Source organism: Malaclemys terrapin, chromosome 2, assembly GCF_027887155.1.
Source record: "Malaclemys terrapin pileata isolate rMalTer1 chromosome 2, rMalTer1.hap1, whole genome shotgun sequence".
Lineage (NCBI taxonomy): Eukaryota > Metazoa > Chordata > Testudines > Emydidae > Malaclemys > Malaclemys terrapin.
In genome coordinates this window covers 243,362,222-243,388,601 of record NC_071506.1, presented here as the reverse complement: position 1 = coordinate 243,388,601, position 26,380 = coordinate 243,362,222, and the positions used below count along the sequence as shown (strand labels likewise).

The 26,380-nt window shown below is 42.9% G+C and overlaps 1 protein-coding gene across 1 annotated transcript in view; it reads left to right on the top strand.

Annotated features, from left to right (window-relative positions):
* The first annotated feature begins 1,874 nt into the window (after window positions 1-1,874).
* CDK14 (cyclin dependent kinase 14) overlaps window positions 1,875-26,380 on the top strand; it is a 482,473-nt gene continuing 457,967 nt past the window's right edge. Inside the window, exons 1-2 of the mRNA XM_054020506.1 lie at window positions 1,875-2,281; window positions 14,430-14,461. Coding sequence (XP_053876481.1) covers window positions 2,200-2,281; window positions 14,430-14,461 — 114 coding nt within the window. The 5' untranslated portion in view covers window positions 1,875-2,199. The remainder of the gene's footprint in view (window positions 2,282-14,429; window positions 14,462-26,380) is intronic.

Here is a 26,380-nt window from a genome sequence, read left to right as displayed (position 1 = left end):
GCTAAAGAAATGTACTTTTTAAAAGGAAAGTTAATATTCTCCACAATCTGTATATGCCATAGGGCCATACAAATACATCATGTGGGTCAGCTCTGACTGGTAGGCCATATACTCGACCCCTGTAGTGTATGTGCCTGTTGCAAAAGACAGTTCCTACCCCAAAGACTTGACAGTTGCAGATGATCTAGGCCCAAGTGCCTGTCCAGTGCTTTTTAAATTGAGTTAGCTAACATGATTTGAAACATTCCTTCACAGATGGAGTGGACACAATTTAATACCTGTAAAATTATGCTAGTTAGCCCTGTTATAACCCAGGTGTCAGGTGGTTCACCTTGACCAGACAATGTGTGTTAAAATACAACTTGCCCTGTCTACACTAGGGTTTAAAAAAGTGTTAACCTGTGTTAGCTAACATGTTTTGTGTGTGTTTTTAAAATACTCACCTCTTATTCTCGCCTAGAAATACCCTAAGGCCCAGTCTTGATTGGCCAAAAGAGATCATCATGTTAGCTCAACTGAGTTATCTTAACACGCTCAAGAAACTCTCAACACTCATTGAGGTTTAGACTAACACATTTGAAGCTGTGTTATCTGGCTGTGTTTTAAAATCTTGGGGCTGATGGTGAGCCATGTTTGGACTTCAAGAGTCAGTGTGCCTTGTCCATACTATCCTTTTAAACCATTAGTAAATAGATGTTAGGTAACAGTACCCCTTTAAACCTACGCTAGACAAGGTATACAAGATGCTCTTCTCCATCTTTGACTCCTACATCAATTGCATTTCTCCAGAATGCCTAGGTTAACTGTCCCAAGGGTGCAGCTGGTAGGAAGTGGAGACAAGGCATACTGGGTGGTGAGATCTCACTCTTTTACTCCAGCTAAGCCTCAGCCTCCTCTTTTGTGTAAACATTGCAAACCACTGCTGTTTGAAGTGAACTCTTGACTGCTTGGCATTCACTCTCCCCTGGCTTAAGTCTGCTTTGTGTATGTGCTCTAGATCACAGTGCAGTAGGGTGGTGCGGTGTATAGTAATCCTAATGAGTAATCGGTATTTGTTGCCCATTCAATCCCTACAGAATACATTCATGCGACAGTGATAATTAGTAGCAGGAGATCTACAAATTGTTTTGCCTTGGGTTTAATGTACAAATCAGTGATGTTCTGAATCTTTGACGGCATGAGCTGTGGTAAAAAGTGGGATCTCCCTTATGGTCTGCCCTGTTAAAGTCACTGGAAGGAAGATCAAACAAACAGCGGACAGACCAGAGGGCCCCGTCCATCCTCTTTTGTCCACAGCCTTCGGGGTGAGAAGAGCCACAGTCCTATGTAAGGTCTCTTAAATCCACTACCCCCTCTCCTCAGCACCAGCTCCTTGATGCAACCACCCTCCTGGACCCACCAACTCCCCCACCCAGCACCCTGATCACACCAACCCCCTCGCCCCCCGCAGCCACCAGCCTGGCCCCACCAACCACCCCCCTGCACCCATCAGCCTGGACCCCTAACCCCCCACTTTCTGCACCCTGGACCGCCCCCCCCCCAGACTGGACCCACCAGCCCCCCCTTGCATCCAGCAGCCTGGACCGACTAACCCCACCCCCTTGGTTGCAGCCATCAGCCTGCACCCCCCCTCCACAGCCTGGTCCCACCAACCCCCCCTCTTCTACACGCAGCAGGCTGGTCCCACCAACGCCCCCCCGCACCCAGCCGCCTGGACCCCAGCCCCGCCCTTGCCGGCCAGCACTCGCCCCCAAGGGCCACCGGGCCCCAGCCACGGCGCTCTCCCGGCCAATCAGCGAGGCGGGCGGGGGCGGAGCGGGGCGGGCAGGCGGGGGAGGGCGGCACAGCGGAGGCTGCTGGAGTTGCCGCTCGGCTCGGAGCTGGCGGGGACACGGCCGCTGCTGCTGCGCTAACCGGGGCGGGTCCGAGCAGCCGGCGGCACCCGGGCAGGGCTGCCCCCTTCCCCCGCGCGCCTCGGGACACCCCCAGCCGCTCCGTGCTGCTCTCCCCGGCTGCGCCCCACCAGGGCTGGCTCCGGAGCCCCGACGGGAGGCGATGAGCCTGCCCTGGGCACTACGTCGCGCTCCCTCCCCGGCGGTGTGAGCGGCGGTGGGGAAGGGGGGTCCCGCGGCGGGGGGCGCCGGGCGATCGGGCTCCTCCCTCCCCCTGCGCTTGGCCGGCGCCGCCGAGCTGTGTGCTATGCTGGACGCGCAGTCCGCCGAGAAAAGCAGCAGGATGAAAAAGTTGCGGAGAACTTTGTCGGAGAGTTTCAGCCGAATAGGTGAGTCGGGTCCCCAGCCGCCGCCTCTGCCCCCTGCACCGCCTGCCCCGGCGCCTCTGGGAACATCCTGGCATCCACGCGTGCTGCCCACGCCCACGGTGCACCCGTCCCCTTGGCAGGAGACATCTGGAGCGGGGGGTAGGGGTGCGATCACATCCCAGGGAGTTTAGCCTACTGGGGGCTGCTGGACTTGGCCTTTCATCCCTAAAGAGTCACAGCTGTGAACTCCAGCCCCTCCTTTTGTAATGAAACTAACCAGAGGGATGTATAGAGCTAATGTCTTTTATGGGATTAACTTCTGTTGGTGGAAGAGACCAACTTTGGAGCTACACAGAGTGCTTCTGGTTGCTCCAATAAAAGATATTACGCACCTTGTTTTTTTAACATCCTAGGACCAACAGGGCTACAACAACTGCCTACAAGGAGAGAGAGGTCTGACTAATAAGTGAGCAGACCTGGAAGGGGCTTGTGGGGTCAATCCAGGCCATTGGCATCACTTGTCTGTTTCCCTACAGTATTTGAGGACGTCTTGTAACACACGTGACAAAAGGAAGTGGCATGGAACTGGTAGAATTACTTTCTGACACCATCAGATTTAGTTATGAGTGTTAGCTTTCTTGTACCTCCTTGCCTCAGCCTACCTCATGCCATCTTTTCTCAGGCCTCTATCTCCTAATTTCTCTCTCCCTCTGCTTTAATTTTATCTCTGTAAATATATTATTTAGCTCTGCAAAGTAATTTGGGATGCAGTTTGTCTGACAGACACTAAACTGAAATTGTGCTGTATAAGTAAAGATTCTTTCTGCCTGTCTACCTACTTATCTAGTACCATTGTGCTTTACAAAACTGTTATACATTGTGTTTTACAAAACTGCAAAATTATAGCAGTGTTCCTTTAGATAACGTGTGTTCCTATAGATAATGTGTGTTCCTAGTGTCCCTATAGTGTGTTCCTATAGATAATGTTTGAAGACTAACAAAGATTTCTCAGTAGCTTCTGAAACTCAGATGCTACAGCATGAACCTGAAATTGAATTGACTGAAAATAAAATTAAAATTGACTAGTCTGCTTTCAGTGAGAAATCTAGACCAAAAAAAAAAAAAGCACATCTAGTAGAAAAGTAAATTACTTTTAATGTTGTTTACCTCTACAACAGGTAAAATGTTTATTAAAAAATACACCACCAGACAACATCCCCTTAAGGCTGAGGCATGAGGTCGGAAAGCAGATGATGATAGCTGAGCAGTGATGGTTAGGAGGCTAGACAAAAGAAGTCTGTCCGTCATCTCTTGCTGTTAAATCCTGTCATTCTCTTGCTGATGTAAAACGTGTTGAGATAGCATGTTATACTTCGTATTGCTGACCTTATCATCTCCTGGTATTACTATCCAATTTTCTTTTTGGCATCAGGTTGTTTTGCCTTAAAAATTATTTACTGATCTTCTTGGAACTCTTTGCCATTGTTCTCCACACTTTAATATTTTTCATTCAAATTGACATTTTATGTCTTTGGCACAATGCATAAAAACAACACAAGCACGTTGGGACAAAATTAGAAAGGCCAAGACACAAAACGTGATTAAACTAGCTTGGTGCATAAATGCCGAAAACATTTTACAAAGATGTTAGAGGCAAGAAGACGACCAAGGACAGGGTAGGTCCATTAATCAATAAGGAGGGAAAGACAATAACAGAAAACACAGCAATGACCAAGGGTTGAATGCTTTTTTTTGTTTTCACCAGAAAGGTTAGCAGTGATTGGACAACTGACATAGTGAACATCAGTGTTAATGGAGTAGGATCTGAGGCTACAATAGGGAAACAACAAATTAAGAGTTACTTAAGCATGTTGGGTGCCTTTAAGTAAGTAGGACCTGATAAAATACATCCTAGAATTCTTAAGGAACTGGCTGAAGAGATCTCTAAGCTGTTAGCAATTATTTTTGAGAGCTCATGGAGAACAGGAGAGATCCCAGAGGACTGGGAAAGGGTACTATATTTGCCCTTTTATAGAAAGGGGAATAAGGACAACCCCGGGGAATTGTAGACCTGTCAGCTTAACTTTGGTACCCTGAAGACAGTGGAGTAAATAATCAGTTTGTAAGAACCTAGAAGATAATAACTAACAGTCAACATGAATTTGTCAAGAACAAATCATGTCAAACCAACCTAATAGCTTTCTTTGACAGGATAACAAGGCTTCTGCATGGGGGGAAGCAGCAGATATGAGATATCTCGACTTTAGTAAGGTTTTTGATACTATCTCATATGATCTTCTCATAAACAAACTAGGGAAATATAGACTTGATGAACCTACTATAAAGTGGGTGCATAACTGGTTGGAAAACTGTACTCTGAGAGCAGTTATTAATAGTTCACAGTCAAGCTGGAAGGGCATATCCAGTGGGGTCGTGTAGAGCAGTGGCTCTGAACCTTTCCAGACTACTGTACCACTTTCAAGCGTCTGATTTGTCTCGTGTACCCCCAAGTTTCACCTCACTTAAAAACTACTTGCTTACAAAATCTGACATAAAAATACAGAAGTGTCACAGCACGCTATTACTGCAAAATTGCTTACTTTCTCATTTTTACCATATAATTATAAAATAAATCAATTGGAATATAAATATTGTACCTGCATTTCAATGTGTATATATAGCAGCATAAATAAGTCATTGTCTGTATTAAATTTTAGTTTGTACTGAATTTTCTAGCGCTTTTTATGTAGCCTGTTGTAAAACTAGACAAATAACTAGATGAGTTGATGTACCCCCTGGAAGGCCTCTGAGTATCCCGAGGTGTACACGTACCCCTGCTTGAGAACCATTGCTGTAGGGATCTGTCTGGGTCCAGTTCTATTCAATAAATAATTTGTATAATGGCATAGAAAGTACACTTAACAAAGTTTGCAGATGATATCAAATCGGGAGGGGTTGCAAGCGCTTTGGAGGACAGAATTAGAATACAAAATTATTTTGACAAACTGGAGAAATAGTCTGAAATAAATGGGATGAAATTCAATAAGGACAAATGCAAAGTACTAATTGATTGCACAAATACAAAATGGGAAATGACTGCCTAGGAAGGAGTACTGCAGAAAAAAGATCTGGGGGTTAAAATGGATCACAAACTAAATAGGAGTCAACATTGCAATACTGTTGCTAAAAAAGCAAACATCATTCTGGGATGTGTTAGCAGGAGTGTTGTAAGCAAGACAGGAGAAGTAGTAATTCTGCTCTACTCAGCCCTGATAAGGCCTCAGCTGGAGTACTGTGTCCAGTCCTGAGCATCACACTTCAGGAAAGATTGGAGAAAGTCCAAAGGGCAGCAACAAAAATGATTAAAGGTCTAGAAAACATGACCTCTGAAGAAAGCTGGGGAAAAAATGGGTTGGTTTATTCTGGCGAAGACATGACAACAGTCTTCAAGTACGTAAAAGGTTGCTATAAAGAGGAGGGTGATAAATTGTTCTTCTTAACCACTGAGGGTAAGAAAAGAAGCAATGGGCTTAAATTGCAGCAAGGCAATTCAGGTTAGACATTAGGAAAAACTAAGAGTAGTTAAGCACTGGAACAAATTACCTTGGGAGGTTGTGGAATCTCTGTTATTGGAGGTATTTAAGAACAGGTTAGGCAAACACCTGTCACGGATGGTCTAGATGAGCGGTTCTCAAACTATGGGGTGGGCCTTCCAAGGGACGTGCGAGCTGTATGCTTGTTGTTTTTTTTACGTTTTTTTTTTAAGAGCTCTGACTATCGGTCCTGGGTGGCTGGGGCTTATGCAGAAGGGCCATGCATAACCAGGAGGTGGGGATAAAGAGGATAGCCGGAGCCCTGCTGCCCTAGACTGACAACTGGAGCCCCGGCACCCAGGCTTGGGCTCTTCTCTCAACCCGACCCCAATCCCTCACCTGGAGGTGGCAGGGCTCTGGTTGTCACCTCTGGGGTGGCCAGGGCCGATGAGAGCGGGGGAAGCCGGTACAAATTACCGGGGCCCGGCTTCTCTCTCTTCCTCACCCCCCCCCCGCCCTCGGTCGGTCCTGTTTAGCTGGTCCGTCCTTGCTGGGGGGCCCGAAAATTTTTTTTCACCGGGGCCTGAACCAGCTCTCGGCGGCTCTGGGAGTGGCACCAGCAGCTCAGAAGCAAGGGTGGCCATGGGGCACGAAGTCTGCTGTGAAAAGTGATATTGACAAATATCACTTTTCACATTGCCTGCTGCTGGCGCATGCTTGCCTTCAGAGCTGGGCGCCTGGCCAGCAGCCGCTTCTCTCTGCTCTGTCTTGAGAGCTGGGTGTCGTTTACACCCCTCCCCCCAAGTACATATACCAAGTACAAACACAAAGAAGGGGGGCCCAATCAAATAAGTTTGAGAACCACTGGTCTAAATAATATTTAGTCTTGCGTCAATGCAGGGAACTGGACTAGATGACCTATCAAGGTCTCTTCCAGTCCTACGTTTCTGTGATTATTTTTGGTGTGGTGTCTAAATCAACTAGTATCTCATTTTAGTTCACACAAATAGCATAAAAGTAGTCATTGACTGCAGCCAAAGGGGGAGTAGTGCAGCTTGGGAGGCATGCAAAAGTGTCTTAATTTAAGCTATCTTTGTTCTCCCATAATTCAGAGCTGCTGAGCACTAGAATGGGCCCCTGGCTGCTCTAAATTACTCTGTTTGCCAATGGCCCTGAGCGGCAGCCTCGGATCACTGGGTGCAGACGCACCTAATTCCCCTTGTCATGCCTCTTACCCCGACTGTAGAGATGGGGGTAGGGTCAGAGCCATTATTCACTGTCCCACCAGAGGATTCCAACACAGTGGGCTGATCCCGTTGTGGCTGGCTATGCTAGTTTTAAAGTTTCTGTGTGCCAGTAGTGCAGTGGGAAGTGGCCTGAATGTAGGAGAGAATGTGGCAAGTAGTGTCCTCGTCATGTGAATCTACTACAGTTGCATCAAGAGGACGCTATACTGTGTACTGGTGGCGTAATTTTTGATGTATGTATGATAACAAGATTGACTAGTTCACCATTGCAAATCAACTCCTTACAAACCCTAATATTTAAGAACTGCAGGCTTTTAAGTGGAAGAAAGCATCTGAATTCAGACAACTTTCCTTTGTCTTCCTGTAACATTCATATTTATAAAGGAGAAAATGATGCCAGGATGAATGTTAAGTTCCAAGTTTGGAGCAAATATTTACATCCCCGAAATAAATCCTTGTCTCCACATATGAAAATAGTGTGTCCAGAGCTAGTAATATGCTTTTTTAAAAATAAAAAGCATAATTATGTATTCGGTGGACCTGTTTGATCAAGTAGATAATAGTTAAAATATATAACCATGGAAGTTTTGCTTTTTAAGAAACCAAGACTAAGTTTGGTTTTTTAAAATGAGTGTCTAAAGTTAGCCTCTTAAATAAAGCCCTGATCCTGCAAAGACTTAAGCACATGCTTAACTTAATGTATTGTGAGAAGTCCCATTGACTCCAAGTCTTTTGCAGGATCAGGGCCCAAGGAACCTAACTCCCAAAAGTTTTATTTCCACTGAAGTCTTCTGAACATCAGGCGGACGTGCTGTGACTTGAGTCCAAGCCCCGTCATTTTATAGTGTGATGCAGCTCAGGCTGTATACCCCGTCAGTCTGTTTGGTGAAGTATGGACATCTTAGCACAGCTGTGAGATCGGGCCCGGGTCCAGCAATTGTCACCACGGGTTAACAATGTAGTGCGGACAAATCCATTGAATCTGGTCCAGAGTTCACCGAATTCAGTAGAAAGACTCCAGTTGAGTTTATTGGGCTTTGGATCAGGCCTTAGTGAGGAGCTTAAATTTAGAACCTTTTGAGAAAAAAAAAAAAAAATCTTGGTCCAAATAAATTAAATGTACAAAGACCCAAGTCTACTAATAAAATGCTTTGGCAACAGTAATGGGTATTATAAGGACAGTGACTACTTGTATGTGCATTATCATACATTGATTCTTTGGGTTGGCATCAGCATTAGGGGCATGTGAGCTTACTCTAAAACCCAGGTCTTTCTTCGTGTAATGGTGACTTGAACTGTCACACATTTTATACCTGAATTACATCTGTTTTGGAGTTTACACTTACTGCTTTTCCATGTTCTTGAGTATAAGATATATTGCAACTTCATCTCTCCATTTCTCTTTCAGTAATAAATAAAAGGACCCTTTGGTTCCCTTGGGCTCTTTGACCTGGTTTTTGATGCAAAAGTTAAGTTCTGTTTACAGTAGCGCAGAGTGCTCCACAGGGTAGAAGTGCATTTAGGTAATTTTGTTGTTAAAATCCAATCCTTGCTAGTGAAATTGTTCCACATGCAGCAGGTCTGATGTTTTGGCCTTCTTCTAATCATGCCATTTATAGGAAAAACATTCTAATATACCAGCACGGGGTTTGGACATAGTCACTCCCATGTGACCCATGACCATACACAAAAAACCCCTCTATGTTTAAATAACTTTAACCAATGTACCAGGAAATTCAAAGTTTAAGACTTACATTCTTAACTCCTACTTTGAGGCTAGGGAGAGGAAAGCAAAACAGCTCTAGAAGGAGTAGGGTGACCAGATGTCCTGATTTTATAGGGACAGTCCAGGTACTTGGGGCTTTTTCTTACATAGGTGCCTATTACCCCCCACCCGCTGTCCCAATTTTTCACACTTGCTATCTGGTCACCCCAAGAAGGAGCTTTAACAGTTAGTTTAATGGCTTTTGTTGTTTGTGGCCTTACACCTTTTTCTGGCAATTTCCTAGTGAGATCAAACTGTTAATAACATATTCATGTTGCTCTAATCTGGGTTCTTTTTCATTCTGGAATCCTTCAGCTTCCCAAACATAGGCTGAATTCCTGGTGTGGCATGTGTATTCTAAAGAACATTTTTGATAGGTGAAAAGAACAGTCTTCCCTTTCTTGTTTTTCACTGTAGTTTCTTCATGGGCTCTGGATGGTATTTTTGGATAACAGGGTTAAATGTATAGTAGCACGGTGAGGGTAACTGTGTGAAAAATTATAAAATGTTTAAACTGTGTTTGAACTCAGGAGTTAATGACACATACCATAACCCACTAAAGCAGTGAAAGCATAATGTATAGTTGTTCTTAGAAAACCAGTATAATACTGAAAGCTTTTTTTCTTTAATAGATATTATTGGTATAGGGCTAACTACTCTCCAGAAACTAGTCACCAAACATAATAGTTTTCATACTATAAAGCCCTAATTCCCAGTTATCAGAGAGAGTTTGTCATATCAAACAGCCCTGGCTGATAAGAACTGTGTATATAAATCTGAGGTCCTCATTCACTGATTTTTGATGTTAGTATGCGTAACTGTTAATATTGTTAGCAGAGCCCCTTGAATCTTGGGGGGCAGGAGGGGATGTCTTCAAGATGTCTTTGTTTTTTCGATTGTATTGTTGTAGATGCACCACTATGACTTTGTGGTGCTTTGCAGTGTGCAAAATACATTAAACAGGGATCAGCTGTTGCTCAGAAGAAAAAATTTAAATATATTAATGCAAATATTTCATTTTTAGTGGTGATAGTAGTTATATAGAGACCCCGATCCTTGGGTGCGTCAGAGCTCTGCTTGGTGCACCTGGTAAGGGGTGGAGCCTTAAAACCATCTTTATGCTCCCCTGATCCTCAGGTCACATCCAGGGACAGCTTTAGACCCTGCACAAGTCAGAGCAGTCTCGGGAGCCAGTATGTGAGTTGGGATCATTGCAACACAGTGCTCTTCAGCCACTGCCTCTGGGGACTCTCAGCGGGTGGCATAGATCTGGCTATGCTGCCTTTCCCCACCCTCGGTAGCTGTGATCTGGCCCAGACTCTCTAGCGTACCCGCTTTAGAGTAATTATTTCGTTGTTCTGAAAAATGTCTAATGCCAAGTTGTCCTTCCCTCAACTTTCATCCTACAAGAACTGCCATTTGTAGTCTACTGGCGGACAATGTAGATCTGCGGTATATTGAAATGCATACTGTTTGTATGCTGAACTCCGTGTTCTTAAATCAGTTGCACAACTGCTAGTTGTTGTTCAGTGCAAAAATTCTGAATACGCTGCCTGGTCCATCTGAAATATCAGAAACATTCTACCAGGAGAAAGGACATCTTGGTTGTAAAATTTATTACAATTTTTTGGTAAGTGTATTTGTAATATTCTTCATGATATTCTAAGAAATGTAAATAGTTAAATAATGCTTAGTTTCCTTAAAGAAATAGATTTCTATTGACAGTTTTGTCGCTGTCTCTGGCTTGGCAAACTAATTTGACCCTCTATGAACAAAGTCGTAGTTCCTTGGTTTGATAAGGAAAAATGTGGAATCCACTTAAATTAATAGACTATACAGTATGCTAATCAGTTGTTTAAAAGAATCAAGTCAAATCATTGTGTCATTAGTATTTTAACATCATATGAGGATTGATGATTAAATATGTATCAAGATGAAATAACTGTGAGATGCATAAATTAATAATTAAAGGTGTGCTTAAAGTAGGGGGGTGAATCGCAAGGCATTGAGCCAGCTTACATAAGGTGGCATGCTCTAAAGCACTCTTACCAACGCTGCTATTCCCAAGTTGCCAACTTTCTAATTGCACAAAACCAAACACCCTTGGCCCGCCCCTTCCCTGAGGCCCCACGTCTGCCCTGCCCCTTCTCCAAGGCCCCCACTCACTTCATCCCCACCTCCCTCCGTCGCTCGCTCTCCCCCACCCTCACTCACTTTCACCAGGCTGGGGCAGGGGGTTGGGGTGTGGGTGGGGGGTGCGGGCCCTGGGGTGGGGCCAGAAATGGAGGGGGCTCTGGACTGGGGCAGGGGGTTGGATGTGGGAGGGTTCAAGGTGCGGGCTCCAGCCGGGCGACGCTTACTTCAGGCGGCTCCTAGAAGCCGCTGGCATGTCTGGCTCCTATGCAGAGGGGCCAGGGTGCTCTGCCTGCAGGCGCCATCCCCACGGCTTCCATTGGCTGCGGTTCCTGGCCAATGGGAGCTGCGGATCAGGCGCTTGGGGCTGGGGCAGCGTGCAGAGCCCCCTGGCTGCCCTTGTGCCTAGAAGCTGGACGTGCTCGCCACTTCCGGGAGGTGTGCGGAGCCAGGGCAGGTAGGGAGCCTGCCTTAGCACCGCTCCGTTGCCGACTGGACTTCTAGCAACCCGGTCAGCAGTGCTGACCGAAGCTGCCAGGATCCCTTTTTGACCAGGTGTTCCGGTTGAAAACCGGATGCCTGGCAACCCTAGGTCAGATAGCTATTTATTCATTAAAATTTCACTCTCAAACTGAGAATTGACAAGGGTTTTAGTTTTACTGGCTAAGAAAATCCTCATGTTTTGATTTCTCTGTATAACAATTCTTAAATATCCACTTCAGTCAAAGTTTAAAATACAATTAAAGGTAAAGACAAGCTAGAAAAATATCAAGACTACAGCATAACTAGGGTTGCCAGGTGTCTGGTTTTTGACTGAAACATCCGGTTGAAAGGGACCTTGGTGGCTTCAGTCAGCATTGCTGACTGAGCCGTTAAAAGTCTGGCTGGCAGAGCAGCAGGGCGAAGGCTGGCTCCCTGCCTGGCTCCGTGCAGCTCCTCGGAAGCAGCAATATGTCCCTTGGCTCCTAGGCAGAGGCTCAGCCAGGGGGCTCCGTGTACTTCCTCCCGTCCCAAGTGTTGGCTCTGCAGCTCTCGTTGGCTGCAGGTCCCAGCCAATGGGAGTTGTGGGGGCGGCGCACACCATCCTGGCTGTGCCTTCACCTTGGAGCCCAGGGACATGTCGCCGCTTCTGGGAAGCTGCCTGAAGTAAGCAATTCCCGGAGCCTGCACCTCTCACCCCCTTCCTGTTCCCCAGCCCTTAGTCCCCTTCTGCACCCAATCTCCCTCCTGGAGCCCGCACCCTCTCCTGTGCCCCAACCCCTTGTCCCAGCCTGGAGCCGCATCCTGCACCCCAAACCCCTCATCCCTGGCCCCACCACAGAGCCCACACTCGCAGCTGGAGCCCACACCCCAACCTCCTGCCCCAGCCCAGAGCCCCCTCCCGCACCCTGAACTCCTCATTTCTGGCCCTATCCTGGAACCCGCACCCCCAGCCGGAGCCTTCACCCACTCCTGCATCCCAATGTCCTGCCCCAGCCCAGTGAAAATGAGCAAGTGAGTGAGTGTGAGCGACAGAGGGAGGGAGGATGGAGTGAGCGGGGATGGGGCCTCGGGGAAGGGGCAGCACAGGGGCGGAGCCTTGGTTAAGGGTCGGGGCAAGGGTGTTTGTGTGATTAGAAAGTTGGCAACCCTAAGCATAATACAAGCAACATTATTAGTGTTGCTTGCCAGCCCATGATTCAGTTATGAGACTTGTAATATTTGGTGTTTTTGTTGAAGCCCCTGTACCTGTAATCCTGTGATTACATGAGAATTCAAATTCATTTTGTCAAGTTTTTCTCCACCGACTTTTTAAAAATATGACTAAAGTCCCCCCTGAAGGCTCAAAACCCAAAATTAAATTAAAAGAGCGGAAAGTGTGTGTGTGTGTGTGTGTGTGTGTGTGTGTATATATATATATATATATATATATATATGTGTGTGTGTATATAATTTTTTTTTCTCCTAATCTCATGGTTTTTTGGGTCCTGGCTCAAGATATTTGAACATGTGGTGTTGGCAGTTCTGCAATGTATAAACTTTTTGTCCATACTCCAGTCCTTATTTAATTACAATGAAAAAAAATATACCTGATACACAATGTACAGTGTACTCCCCAAACTACTCAGCAAAACACCAGAACTATTACTTAGTGTGAAATCTGGACAAGTTCTTGTTAATAAGATTAACATTTAAATGGCTCTTTTCAGGCTCTAAGTAAGACATGTTCCCTTCCCCAATGAGTTGCAATGTAAAGGCAAATAAAGGACAAGACCTCTGGGCCTTATTTGCATTAGGAAAAATGAGGCCAGTAATTCACCACCTGTGGTAGAAATGGTAGAAACTGTAGCACAGGCAAAACAGTGGCGGTGTATTCTGACACTGTAGTAGTAAAATGCCTGAGCCCTATCTAAGCTGAAGCTTCCGTTGTTGCTCCCTCTAATAGATGTCTACACTGGTGAAAATGTGACCCATACAAGACCCAAGAGGAGAGGATTTGAGGGAATGACTTTGAGGAAAGTGAGCGCTAAGTGGAGGAGGAGGAGAGGAAGATTGTTCCAGATGTTGGGGCCACATAACCTCTACAATTCTCACCATTCAACTGTTAACTGTAAACATATAAGCCAGTGTAAAAATACTCCAATCCAACAGTACTATGGCTTGGTTCATTTTAACTGTTCAGGGTAGTCACCAAAGAGCAAACTCATGGAGGTAGTGGTTTTTCATTAATTTCAGAACGCAGTTTCTGGATGATGTGACCACAATATGTGCATAACTTAAATATATCTGTTAGCCTGCAGGCTGATGTAATTCCAGTAGCGAACTGAAGAAATTAACTTTGTTTGTATTTCTGTACAGGTATCTAATAGGCTCAATAAAACGCTTCAAATGGATTAGCCTCTGTCAGAGCTGCAAAACTGCTCGCAACATTTTTTCCTCCTTGCCTCACTGCTTCACACTCCAAATCTCTCTTCTATCTTGACTTCACTTTAGTTGATAGTATATCTGCATGCAATAAACATTAACATAATATGTGAGATCTGTGCTGTCATCTTAATGTAAACCATAGAAGAGTATAATGATTGCTAGTCACAATGCATCCTCTGTTGTATTGGAAATGTTGAGTTCTATATGAACTGAATATATTATGGAGTATGTGATAGGTCTGGTTTACACATGGCTTTCTGCAGTTCAGTCAGACTCTCCTTGAAGTGTTTTCATGCTCAATAGGAATTAAAGTAAAAAAAAATGTAGACTCCTATTTTCCTTAACCTGAGAGGACAGCTTGATTTACATATTTATGAAAAATATTTCTCAGATACATGCTGTGCAATTCTACATTTAATTTACAGTTTGATATTTTGATTATAAAATTGTTATTCAGGCCAGTCTGTTCTTTCCTGTTACTACAGGAAACGTTTTTTTTCCTCTCTTTTTATTCACGGAGTTAATTATTTTATGTTCATTGAAATGCATGACATAATGATTTCTTTCTTTTTCTTTTTTTATAGCCTTAAAGAAAGAAGATAGCAGCCTTGATGAGGTAGGTTAAATATCTTTGTACCTTACTTAATCCAGATATGTTTAATTGCTACAGATTTCTCACTAAAGTTAAAAATAACTTTTGCTTTATCATATTAGTGTGCGTATGTGTACATGCATATAATCTGAGTATCTTTTCACCTCCCTAATGACTACCAGATGAGTTTTTTACAGAAGGCCTTGGGCTGAATGCTTGTTTCTATAAACCTATTTTATACAAAGTTTGCATTATGTTATGTAGAGAGAAAATGCTTTACAGAACTGAACCATTAGTGGTTTTTATTATAAACAGTAAATATATATTTCTATAAAAGATATAATCTGAATATCTTTTGAGGGAACCCGTCATACAGGACATGGTCCTGTTGGGTCCTTGTATTGGCTGAATAAATAGTATGCTCCGGTTAGACCTGAAGCTATGATTAATCCTGCTTTAGGAAACTATTTACAAATCAGTTTTTGTACAAGTGGCGGCACCAACACAGTAGAGCCAAATTGTGTAGGGTACAAAATATACAATATGATTTAAGACTCTGAATTTGCAAGACCAGTGCAGACATGTGGTGATTGGTGATGCTTTGCTTGTGGTGGAAATGGGGTTCAGACAGCGTGTTATCCTGGAGCACAGGATTTATTAGTGTGAGAAATTGCCGGTAATGTAATCTGTGATTATGCAAATCCCAAGTCATTTCCTTCTAACCACCTAAATGGAAGTAAATAGCAGCATCTCTTACTTTCCATGAAATAACCTTAAGTTTCTGGCTATTTCTGTATTCTATTCAGAGAGTAAGGACTTGGATAATAATGACCTTGGTACTGCATAGGTAGTGGTTATGTTTTTGGTTTGAACTGAAGGTACCACACTATACAATGGCCTGATCCAGAAAGAAATGAGCGAGGAAGCAGTAGGTGCTTGCCATTTCATTGGTTCAGACTTTATCTCCTCCTAAATCAGATAGGGCCAACATAGGTGCTGGAACTAGGAGTGCGGGGAGTAGGGTACTGGGCTGGGTATCTGCCACACCTGCCTGGAAGTGGTTTCCGTCATATACAGGGTTTACAGTTTGGTTCAATGGATCTCAGCACTATACAAATTGTTCCAGCAGCCCTGGGGCCAAATTTGTTTTGTCCAGTTTGTTCAGGCTTTGTACCCATGAATAAGAGTCTTAAATAGCTCTGAAGTAGAGGCAATGTAGGCAGGTCAAGCTTTGTTAGAACACTAAAGGAATCTCTAGCTTAGAGCCAAGGCTAAGATACGATAGTGTTTAGAACATGGCTCTGGCACAGATGGGTCCCATCCACAACAGCTGTCCAGTTAGTGTTAGAACGTGGATCACCTGTAAGTGAATTGCAGCTGTTTGCTGGTAAGTATGGTGGTTAAACTTGGGCTGTATCTATACAAGCTAGGGGTGTGATTCCCAGCTTGTGTAGACGTACTCTCACTAGCTCTCATCTGAGCTAGCAAAGCTAAACATACTAGCCTAGCTAAGGTAGCGTGGGCAGCAGTGATATGTGCTAACTGCCCTGTGCACAGACCTACCTGAACCTCTGGTTACGTACCTGGGGCTGCTAGCACATGTCACTGCTGCCCATGCTACTGCAGCTCCAGTACTGTTCTAAGGCCCGGCCTACACGGGGGGGCGGGGGGGCGGGAGGGGGTTTGCTCTAAGTTACGCAACTTCACGTAGCTGAAGTCGACGTACTTAGATCTACTCACCGCAGTGTCTTCACTTCTCTAAATGCAATAAATTGACCCTTGTCAATATTAGACGCGATAAATTGACCCCCGCTGGATTGATCGCTGCCCGCCAATCCAGTGGGTAGTTTAGACATACCCTTAGTGTGTTAGCTCAGATGAGAGCAAGTGCAAGAATGTCTGTGCAAGTTGGGAATCATTTCCCTAGCTTGTAGTATGGACATAGCCTGAGTCCTTCGGTTGTATTAGAAATCTGGCACATTTTGCTGCTTTGCTTCTGGTCTCTGTAGGAGGCTGAATTGTTTATAATAAAACTGACAGGATGTTCTTGTTGTTTTTAAATGCAATCCACGTAATAAAGAAGAACATGCTTTATTAATAACTTGCCTTAAACTAGATCTTGAATTTGGAAGGAATAAAATCCACCTGTTAAGTATGAAGCACTTTCAAAGCTTAAAGGAAAGCAAATTGCACATACCACCTGTGGAGGAGGCCTCATATACAGCTTGACAGTGTTTCTTATGTGTTTGGGTTTCCATTTGTACAAATGGGACTGTTTCTGCACATGCTCCGGGTGAATTCAGTGTGTATGTGGCAAGAGTAATATATTTTTTTAAAGAAGTCTTTAAGGGAGTCTGGCTGATCAGTAAAGATGCTCCCTGACTTACACAAGCGTTCCGTTCCGGAATGCCTTGCCTAACTCAAATTTTGCGTAAGTCGGGAACGTATTTCCGACAATTACGCTTTAAAAAATAAACAAACAAAAAAACCTTTCTAGCTTAAGGAATTTAGGGAACTTTTTCCATAAATGCGGATTTGCGTAAATCGGGTTTGCGTCACCCGGGAAGCATCTGTATATGGATTGCTGAAGTGTTAGCAAGAGAAGGCTCATGGGGAGGAAAATAAATGAGAATCTTTTCTTTTGTCCCCAAATACACACAGAAGAGATAGGTGTGACATAATTGTCAATACCTGTCCCCTCCTTATTTTTGGGTGACATTTTGCAAAAGAAAAGTGTGTGTATGTAGGTAATCATAGGACTGGAAGGTATCTTGAGAGGTCATCTAGTCCAGTCCCCTGCACTCATGGCAGGACTGTGTGTTATCTAGACCATCCCTGACAGATGTTTATCTAACCTGCTCTTGAAAATCTCCAGTGATGGAGATTCCACAACCTCCCTAGGCAATTTATTCCAGTGCTTAACCACCCTGACAGGAAGTTTTTCCTAATGTCCAACCTAAACCACCCTTGCTGCAATTTAAGCCCATTGCTTCTTGTTTTATCCTTAGAGGTTATGAGAACAATTTTTCTCCCTCCTGCTTGTAACAACTTTTTATGTACTTGAAAACCTGTCATCAGTTCTTGTTCTGTATTAACAGTTAATGACAGCAAAAAGTTTAAGTAATCCCCTTCAGGCTCATCACAACCGCTTCTATCAATTACCTAGCCTAAAATATAAATAAAAAGAAGGTATGTGGCACAGCCTAACGTAATTCCTCCTTTTGCTAACAACTTTCACTAAGGAGGTTAAAACAATTGTATTTCTGCATTTCAATTATGTTTGGGTATTTTGCTCTATTTTTGAGATCGTGAAAGGCATACGTTGAGTATTGGACCTCTTTTAGTGGGTGTAGTCATCCAAGCTTCTTGATCTTGAAATAATCCTGCCAATGGAAGGAAATATAGACAGCAGTCTACTTTACTTCACTGTTGGGTTTTTTTTTCTCTATATAGTGGAATATTGATTTTTACACATGAGCAATATTTTGTTGGTATAAAGTAGGTTAGTCTTGTGACCTTGTGCACCAGAATGAGTGTCTAGAGGTTGAGTTTGAAGAGTGAAAAGGGATGTAGTGTAAGAGCAGATCTGCAGCAAATGGAGAGGAAGATTAATTTGACTGCAGTATATGGAAAAAGTAATGGTAGAATGGTAATGAGGAAAACTATATAATTTCACAAAATATAGTGAAATAGGATTTTTTTTTAAAGTGACTTTTGACATAAGGAGCTGCCAAGGTTCCCTGGAAGAGAAGGGTTCTGATTGCATGGGGTATCTTTGTCCTTCCGGAGGGCAGCGTCTGGCTTATGGAAGTAGAAGCATCCCCATGCTCTCACTCTTAAGGAGGTGTGTATGTGTGTGTGGGGGTATACTAACTATACAAGTTATCTGTTTCTTCACTCCCAAGGTTGGAGAGTATCTCTTTGTAGAATCTAGGAATAGGGAACACCTGCTTAAATGTGATTAATTGCCAATGAGCCCTCTGCACCTGGGACCTAGGAAAGAGTGGGATTTCTGTGTCTTGGGAAGAACTTGTGATATGAAAAGTTTTGTCATCTTTTGCCATCTTAGGTAGGCTGGGCATATTTGGAAGACTGAAATTTATACAAAATTTGGCTTGGTTTTGCCTGATTATTTCATGCAAGTTCAGCGATTTTTAGATGATAGTGACATGTGGTGGTTGTTCTGTTGAGCCTACATACTTGAGCAATGCCCAGTAAGGTGGTTAGAATAAGCATTGTAAGTATAATATTTTCCTGGCCTGAAAACTTGGTAAATGACCATAGACAAAAGATAGGGACCCTTTGGAGCGGAGCTGGAGCATGGAGCAGCTCCAAAGCCCTGGATAGGGTTGCAGTTAGATCTGTATCAAACCCACCTTTCTAAACATAGATGAAGAATCTCATTCTGAAGGCCTGATTTTGTGTTGTCTCAGCTGAAGGTTGCTGAATCTGGGCCTATAGGATAATAGGTCATAAGAGAGGAGGATCGTCCCAAACTGGTCCGACCAAAAAAAAAAAAAAAAAAAAAAAAGGTCTTAGGCAGGTTAAAACACAAGTAGGAAACAAGCAGCTTGGAATAATGCAAAATAATGCATCTGGGGGAAAACATTATATGCACTTGCTTTAGAAACGAGAAGCCTGGTAATAGTGAGAGAGACTGATCAAAGATATTGGATAGCAACATACAATACAGCAGTGAAAGAGGCCCATGTGAAGTGCTTATATCACACAGCAAGGAAACAGTAGTCTCTGGGTTAAACTAGCAGAAGTCAGAAGGGATGTGCAATTGTGCATTCCATTAGAGTCACCCTCAGGGTGCTCCTTTCTTCTGGTGTGGGTGGGCGGGAAGGGCAGGGAGTCCTCATTTTTTCAAGTGACCTCTTCAATTTCTGCCAGGGGTTCTATGGGAAATAGGCTGAGGGGGACTTTCTTCCTCCCTCTCCCCACCCCCATAATTCTGGTAGTTATTCCCTCTCCTCCCCAGTCACCAGTACTTACCTTTAGGGCTGCACTGGCTCCCCAGTGGAGGAGAGTTTGGCAGCAACTCGTGCCGCCAGACTTATTGACAGTGGTTTCATGCGTCAGGGTTGGTAATCATTCTGGTGGGGTCTGAATCTGGCATTCTGCCTCTGTTGCTATCACTGTTCCTGGAGCTATTGTGATCAGTGGTGGGAATAGGTACTTGCATGATTGGTGTAACAACACCTGCAAATAATGTTGCATAAGTCATATCCATTCTAAAAGGTCATTTTCAGTGGCTTAAACTTTACAGTATGAGCTGAAATTTGACAGGTTCCCTTCTATGCCAAGAATGAATGTGTGTGTGTGTGTTTTGGCAAGTTTATCAAGAATGGTTCAGGTTTCATTGAGAGTGAAGGTGGTGGTAATGATGGTGGTAGGGAATCCTCTCCCCACTAGAACAGGTGTTGCAACCTTTTGTTTGATCAGCTGTTGTGGTTCAAGGCAGAAACTTGAAATGGTCTGTGTGCCATTTTGGTATTCTGGTGCAAGTTTTAAGGCCCGAAAAAAAGAGTTTGCACATTCTTACTCTGTTTTGTAATGCAGTTACATACTGATCTGCCAATATTCTGTCTGGTGTGTGGATAACTGGGAGATTCCTTTTCCTGTCCCTATGAGGAATATGTTGTATGTGGAAGACTCAGGCCTCTGAAAGATTTATGTCTTTTCAGGCTAAGGGACTAAGTGGAGTCATCGTAATACGTGCCTCGGTCTGGTGGTACAAGGGCTAATAACAAGAAGTGACCAGAGGACAAAAATTCCATTTCACGGTAAAAAGAAGAACAGGAGTACTTGTGGCACCTTAGAGACTAACAAATTTATTAGAGCATAAGCTTTCGTGGACTACAGCCCACTTCTTCGGATGCATTTCACGGTAGTTTTCAAGGTTTCAAAATGTGGCTTTATTCTGCATTGGAATGAAGCCAAAACCTTTTGAACATTTTTGTGACTATGGATTTGTTTCAATGTTGGTCTATTCAGATCAAGCCTGACCCTTTTTGGGAAGAGGTATATGGGTGTAATCTGGCGGTTTGGGCACTGGTTTGGAATGTGAGCGATCCAGGTTCAAGAGTGAGTCTGTCTGTCAAAAAACCTTCCCAGTGAAAACTTTGTCAAAACTGATAGATCCCTGGAAAAGTTTTTGTTTTGACATTTTATTTAATTGAAAATATGCTAACCAGCTCTACTAATAACTGAATTATTGGGATAAAATTAAAAAAAGTTTAAATTGAGGTTGACTATCAAGAAAAGTTTGATAGTGAGATCAATTAGGTCTTGACCTTCAAATATGTCCATTTGACTTAAGTAAAAGGCAGCTGATGAGTATACATTTGGGAGTTTTCAGGAAGTAGTCTTAAATTGTAACATAAGTGCATCGTTGTTGCGTGGGATTGGAGGATGCTGGCAGACGCAATGTAATAATGGAGTTATGTGTTTTAATTGTCATGTTATGTAACTATGTGTCAGATCACTTTTCAATCGTAAATTATGCTACAGAGCAAAATAGTTAATAGTCGATAATATGAATTTGTTCTTACTTTCTTACTTTAAATTTGTTGAATACAGGATGCCAGAAGGATTTGTATTATAAGATGGACATAAATGGTCTTAGCACAATTGTTGTTTGAAACCTTTGTTGAGAGGCTGCACTTGAATCAGTATAATTCACCCTATCTTATTTCAAAATGAACACATTATGGCAGGGGGCAATTAAAAAAGAAAGCTTCTTGAGTTTTATAAAATAGTAAATATTTAATACATCACTGGCCATTCTAAGAAATAAACTGTAAACATTTCTAAGTCATTTTGGTATGCTCTGGAGGAAGAGATCTCTTCTGACCCAGCAGTATACCCCACAAAAAATAAGGGAAAATTCTACTGTCATTGGATTTCTTTCTGGTTTTTATGTGTTTATTTGAGTAGCAGCTGAGCAGTGGAAATCAATCTGAATCCTTCCTTCTCATAGAGAGAGATCTTCTGGGGATCTGTCCAAGGAGATGAGATATTAACTCTGTAGCCTTCACTGTGAAAAGGCTGATGGATATGGGGATCTCAAAAGAACACTTCCAAATAGAACGTATTTCTAAGCCCACTTTCGTCATTTGTGTGTGTGCCTTAATTATGTTACCAATGCGCCTATTACTGTAGGTGAAACAAGAGCATGTGCACGCCACAGATGTGGACTTTGAATGTTGAGTGTTGGCTCTGTTGTTATTGTTGTGATGTACGCTTATGTAAACATCCTGGTTGTGCTGTGTCTCGCTGTCCTTCTCTTCCATCCTCTAGCTCTTTCTGTGTCTTTGAAATTCAGTTCCAGGTCTGTGAAATTTAATGGTGAGAAAGTGAAATGTTTAGATGATGGGTTAAAATGTTGACCTATCAGTCTTGTCAGAACCCATTTCAGTTGTTTAAGGTATAGTAACTTTCTCTATTCAATGAGGTGATTCACGCATTTCACATTCCGAGTTATTGTTGCTTAATTTAAATACTCATGATAGGCTAGGCTGAGGGTTTATTAACGAGGCTCTAGTATGCTGTTCTTTGATCCCTAATGCCGTTAGAATCCCCTGACAAGGGGGCAGGGCTAGGTCAGGGAGAGCTGGGATTTAAAAAGCTAGCTCCTAAGCAACAAGAGAAGCTAGCAAACAGGAGAGTTTTACGAGGGAGTTTAGAGAAGGCGCGTGGGAGGCAGATACGCCTAACATTGTTAGGGTAACAAACATAATCTAAACATAGGCCAACCCCTTGTCTCCTGCTCAACCCCTCCCAACTCCTCAAGAGTTTAAAAAAAAAAAAGGGGGGGGGGGGAGGCAGAAGTCCAGCAACACAGTGGGGACTATTCAGTTTATTGCTCTGAACGCAGCATGTACGATTACCTGCCATATGGGCAGGTTGCTTATGTATGCATTTGCTGCAAGCAACTCATGGGTCTCACAGCCTGAGTACAGATTCTTGAGACCAGAGTGGCTGAACTGGAGGAATTAAGGGAGACAAAGAGGTCCTTAGAGGAGACTTGCAGGGACACAGAAGTGCAGTCCTAGCCCAGTTTGACAACCTCTGTGCTGTTGAGGAGGATGAAGGTCTTGGGGAAGGAGAACATTAAACTGGAGTGGAGAGAAATTATCTCATAGTTGGGACACTTCTTCTGGGTGATGTCATGGTATCCTCTCCCACTGAGGATACCCATCTGAGGGACGGGGCCCCAGTTATTAGGAAGAGCCAGGTAATAGCAATAGGTAGTTGGGTTTGTGATGGCTGGGAGAACTGCCTGGTGAATTTCCTGCCTGATGTGAAGGTTGTGGACCTCTGGAAACCTCTAGATACACTTCCACCAAGTGCTGGGGAGGAGCTGGTGGTTGTGGTACATGTAGGTATCCATGACATGGTGAAAGGTAGGAGGCCAAATTTGGGCTGCTAGGTAAGTGATTAAAGTTCAGGACCTCCGTGGTAGCATTCTCTGAAATGCTTCCAGTTCCACACACACAGCCTGTTAGAGAGGCAGAACTGCATTAATGTGTGAATGAGACAATAGTGTTCAGAGGAGGGATTTAGGTTTATTAGGAACTCGAGAATTTTTTGGAAAAGAAGGTGCCTACACAGGAAGGATGGGCTTCACCTAGACCAAAATGGAACCGTTAGGCAAGGGATAGATAACAAGACAGAAAATATCATAGTGCCACTATATAAATCCATGTTACTCCCACAAACATAAATAAGTACTTCTGCACACAACACACTGTCAGCCTGTGGAACTTGTTGCCGGGAGATATTGCGAAGGCCAAAAGTATAACCGGGTTCAAAAGAATTAGGTAAGTTTCTGGAGGTAGGTTCATCAATGGCTATTAGCCAAGATAATCAGGCACAAAACCACATACTCTGGGTGCCCCCAGTCCTCATCCCGAAACTCAGACTGGATGATGGGATGGATCTCTCTTGATCATTGCCCAGATCTGTTAATTCCCTCTGAAGTATCTAGCACTGACCACTGTCCGAAGACAGGATAGTGGGTTAGATGGAGCATTGGTCGGACTTACTATGGCCAGTCTTATGTTCTTAATGTGAAAAAAAGTGACGGAAGATGAGATTTATGATCTAACAATCCTTTCAAAAACGCTTAGTAAGTGGTTAATATGATGTGTCCAGTGAGCATATGTGCTGTCTATATCCAATAATTAATATGGCTCTCCAAATATCAGCTACCTAACCAAAGAGATAAATTCCTCTATGGGATACAGATGTTTAAAAAAGTAATCTGAAGTCCCAGGGAATAAAAGAAAAGGAAACTGGCCCAACTTCACTAGCTATTCATTACTCCCAGGCCCAGAAAATGATCAGTTGTTAAAAACATAGAAGTACAATTCTTCTTACTCTAATCCGTTACACATACATGTACTTAAAATCTGTATATTTATGTATACAGTGTGTGTCTATATAAGCATATGCTTAAAAACCCGGGGACAGATTTACATTTATCCTTTGTTCTATTCACATTGGGTTGAAGAGATTTTTCTCTCACCAACAAAAACAGCATTTATCTCCTTACCGCTGCATTCTTCATTATGCAGAATTGCACAAAGCTGTGGTTCTACTTCAACAATTCTTTGCTCCCTAATTTCTCTCTTACCTATTGAAACTCCACATTCAGATTAAGGAAAGGATTGTGGACACAATGATCTTGAAATTGCGCCTGAACTTTACTTCACACCATTCTGGTAATCAGAAAGTAAATCCCATCCTGGAAATTCAGCAATTTCAGGAAACTTGCTTGAGGTCACTTCACTGTGATTAGTTAGGTCAAATGTATCCTTCATCATTTGAGATCTAGAGGATTTTCTTTCATCCAGAATATGTTGCAGGAAATATTTAGAGGCTAGGAGGCTTATTTTTGTTGCATATTATCTGTTAGCAACTGATGCAAATGGTATTTCTTCAAATGTTTATAGCATTTACTTTGCTGTTAGTGACTTCTGTGCAGGAATTCCACCTAAATTCTATCCATGCCCTGTCCTCTTTGTACTTTATCAGGGAGACATGAAGAATGACTGACATTTGCTGACATATATCTTTGTAAAATGTAGCATCTCTTTCCTGCACATACGCAAGTACCTTAGTGAAGTCCTTTCTTGACATGCACTTTTTCTAAATTATGTTGGTCTAGTTTCTCCAACCTTTTCTGTATCTTTGAAATCTGTAATCTCCTTATTATAGCTCTGTTTTGATTCCCCTTTCCTATTTTTCCCAATAAGATGTCCAGAACTGCTATATTCCAAATATTGTCTCCGCAGTTGTCAGTCAAATTGTGTCCATTAGTGGTCTTGCGTGGTGTGTGGTGGAGGTAACCACTCCCACGATAGAACAGTCTTGAACGCTCTCGTGAGCAAGCTAGGAAGTTTTAAAAAGTTCCATCGCTTTCTACATTGTTCTTTGGCCTCCCCAGTGACCGAAATGGCAGTCGTACACGTTGAAAGGCAAAAAAAAAAAAAAAAAAAAAAAAAAAAAATTTGCATTTCCTGGTATGAAATTTGAAAACATTGCAGTTATATACTTTTATTTATAGTTGTATTTTTATTATTATTGTACTTTGTCAGTGGTTCTCAAACTAGGGCTGCCGCTTGTTCAGGGAAAGCCCCTGGCAGGCCAGGCCAGTTTGTTTACCTGCTGCGTCCGCAGGTTTGGCTGATCGTGGCTCTCACTGGCCGTGGTTTGCCACTCCAGGCCAATGGGAGCTGCAGGAAGGGAGGCCAGCACTTCCCTTGGCCCGGGCCGCTTCCTGCAGCCCCTATTGGTCTAGAGCCGCGATCAGCTGACCCTGCGGACGTGCAGGTTAACAAACTGGCCCGGCCTGCCAGGGGCTTTCTCTGAACAAGCAGCGGCCCAAGTTTGAGAACCACTGTTTTATGTTGTACCATTATTCTTGTCTACTTATATTCATAATCAAAAATGAGAAGACTGTTAATACTTTATTGTAATTATATAATATAGCCCTGTAATTGGACAATTTTATGAATAGTTATTATGTATACAGAAATATGTATAATTTATTGCCTGTTGGTCTTTTAAATAAATAAATTTTTTTTTTATCAGTGTAAAAAAAAAATTTATTTTTGTTATGAAAATTTCACAGCTTCGCGCCCCCCTTGGAATTTCTTCACGGGCACCCAGGGGGTCGCCCCCCAGTTTGGGAACCAATGCTCTAACGGCAGACCTTATGGACTCCCCAAAGAAGTATTAGGGGGAGACGGAAACAGAGTAAAAAAGGAACTCCAAAGAATGGTATTAAAAATGCTTGGAAAAGCACAGCAAAGCTCTGTTAAATGCCAATGAAAGATTAAAAAATAGAACCCATTGGCTACCATTAAAAAAAAGTATCTAGTGGTTTTTTTTTTTTTTTTTTTTTAATCCTAAGGCAAAGAAAGCCCAAATCAAGGCAGCTGTTTCACAAGGATTATTGGTCCTGGCTAAAAGTGCTACTTTAAGGAATAAATGTAAAAGACATAAAAAGGAAATCAAAGATGTAGAGGAGGAAACAAACTAAATGGAAAAAATCCCTGAAAGGTCAGGGAGAAAACAGTGTCTGTTACCTATTTACATAACTCCAAAGTAAAGAGCAGCCACCCTTCAAGAACTGTATTTAATGAGTATAGCTTTGCAGGCAAAGTGTACTAAGTTTAAAAAATAAGTCCTAAAATCTTTTAAAAAAACAAACAGATACTTAAAAAGTTTGGCTTAAAAAGTCATTTAAAAATGTAGTTTTTTTTTAATAAAGTGAGAAATTAAAAAGCTTTTGCATAAATAAACATTGCAAAATTTGGAAGGAATATAGCAGTTGGGGGCTGTTAACATTTTTAAAAAGTGTGAAAAAGACTTGGTTTAATAATACTACCATATCTGGGGTTTTATAATTTGGTGCAGTCATGGCTGGTA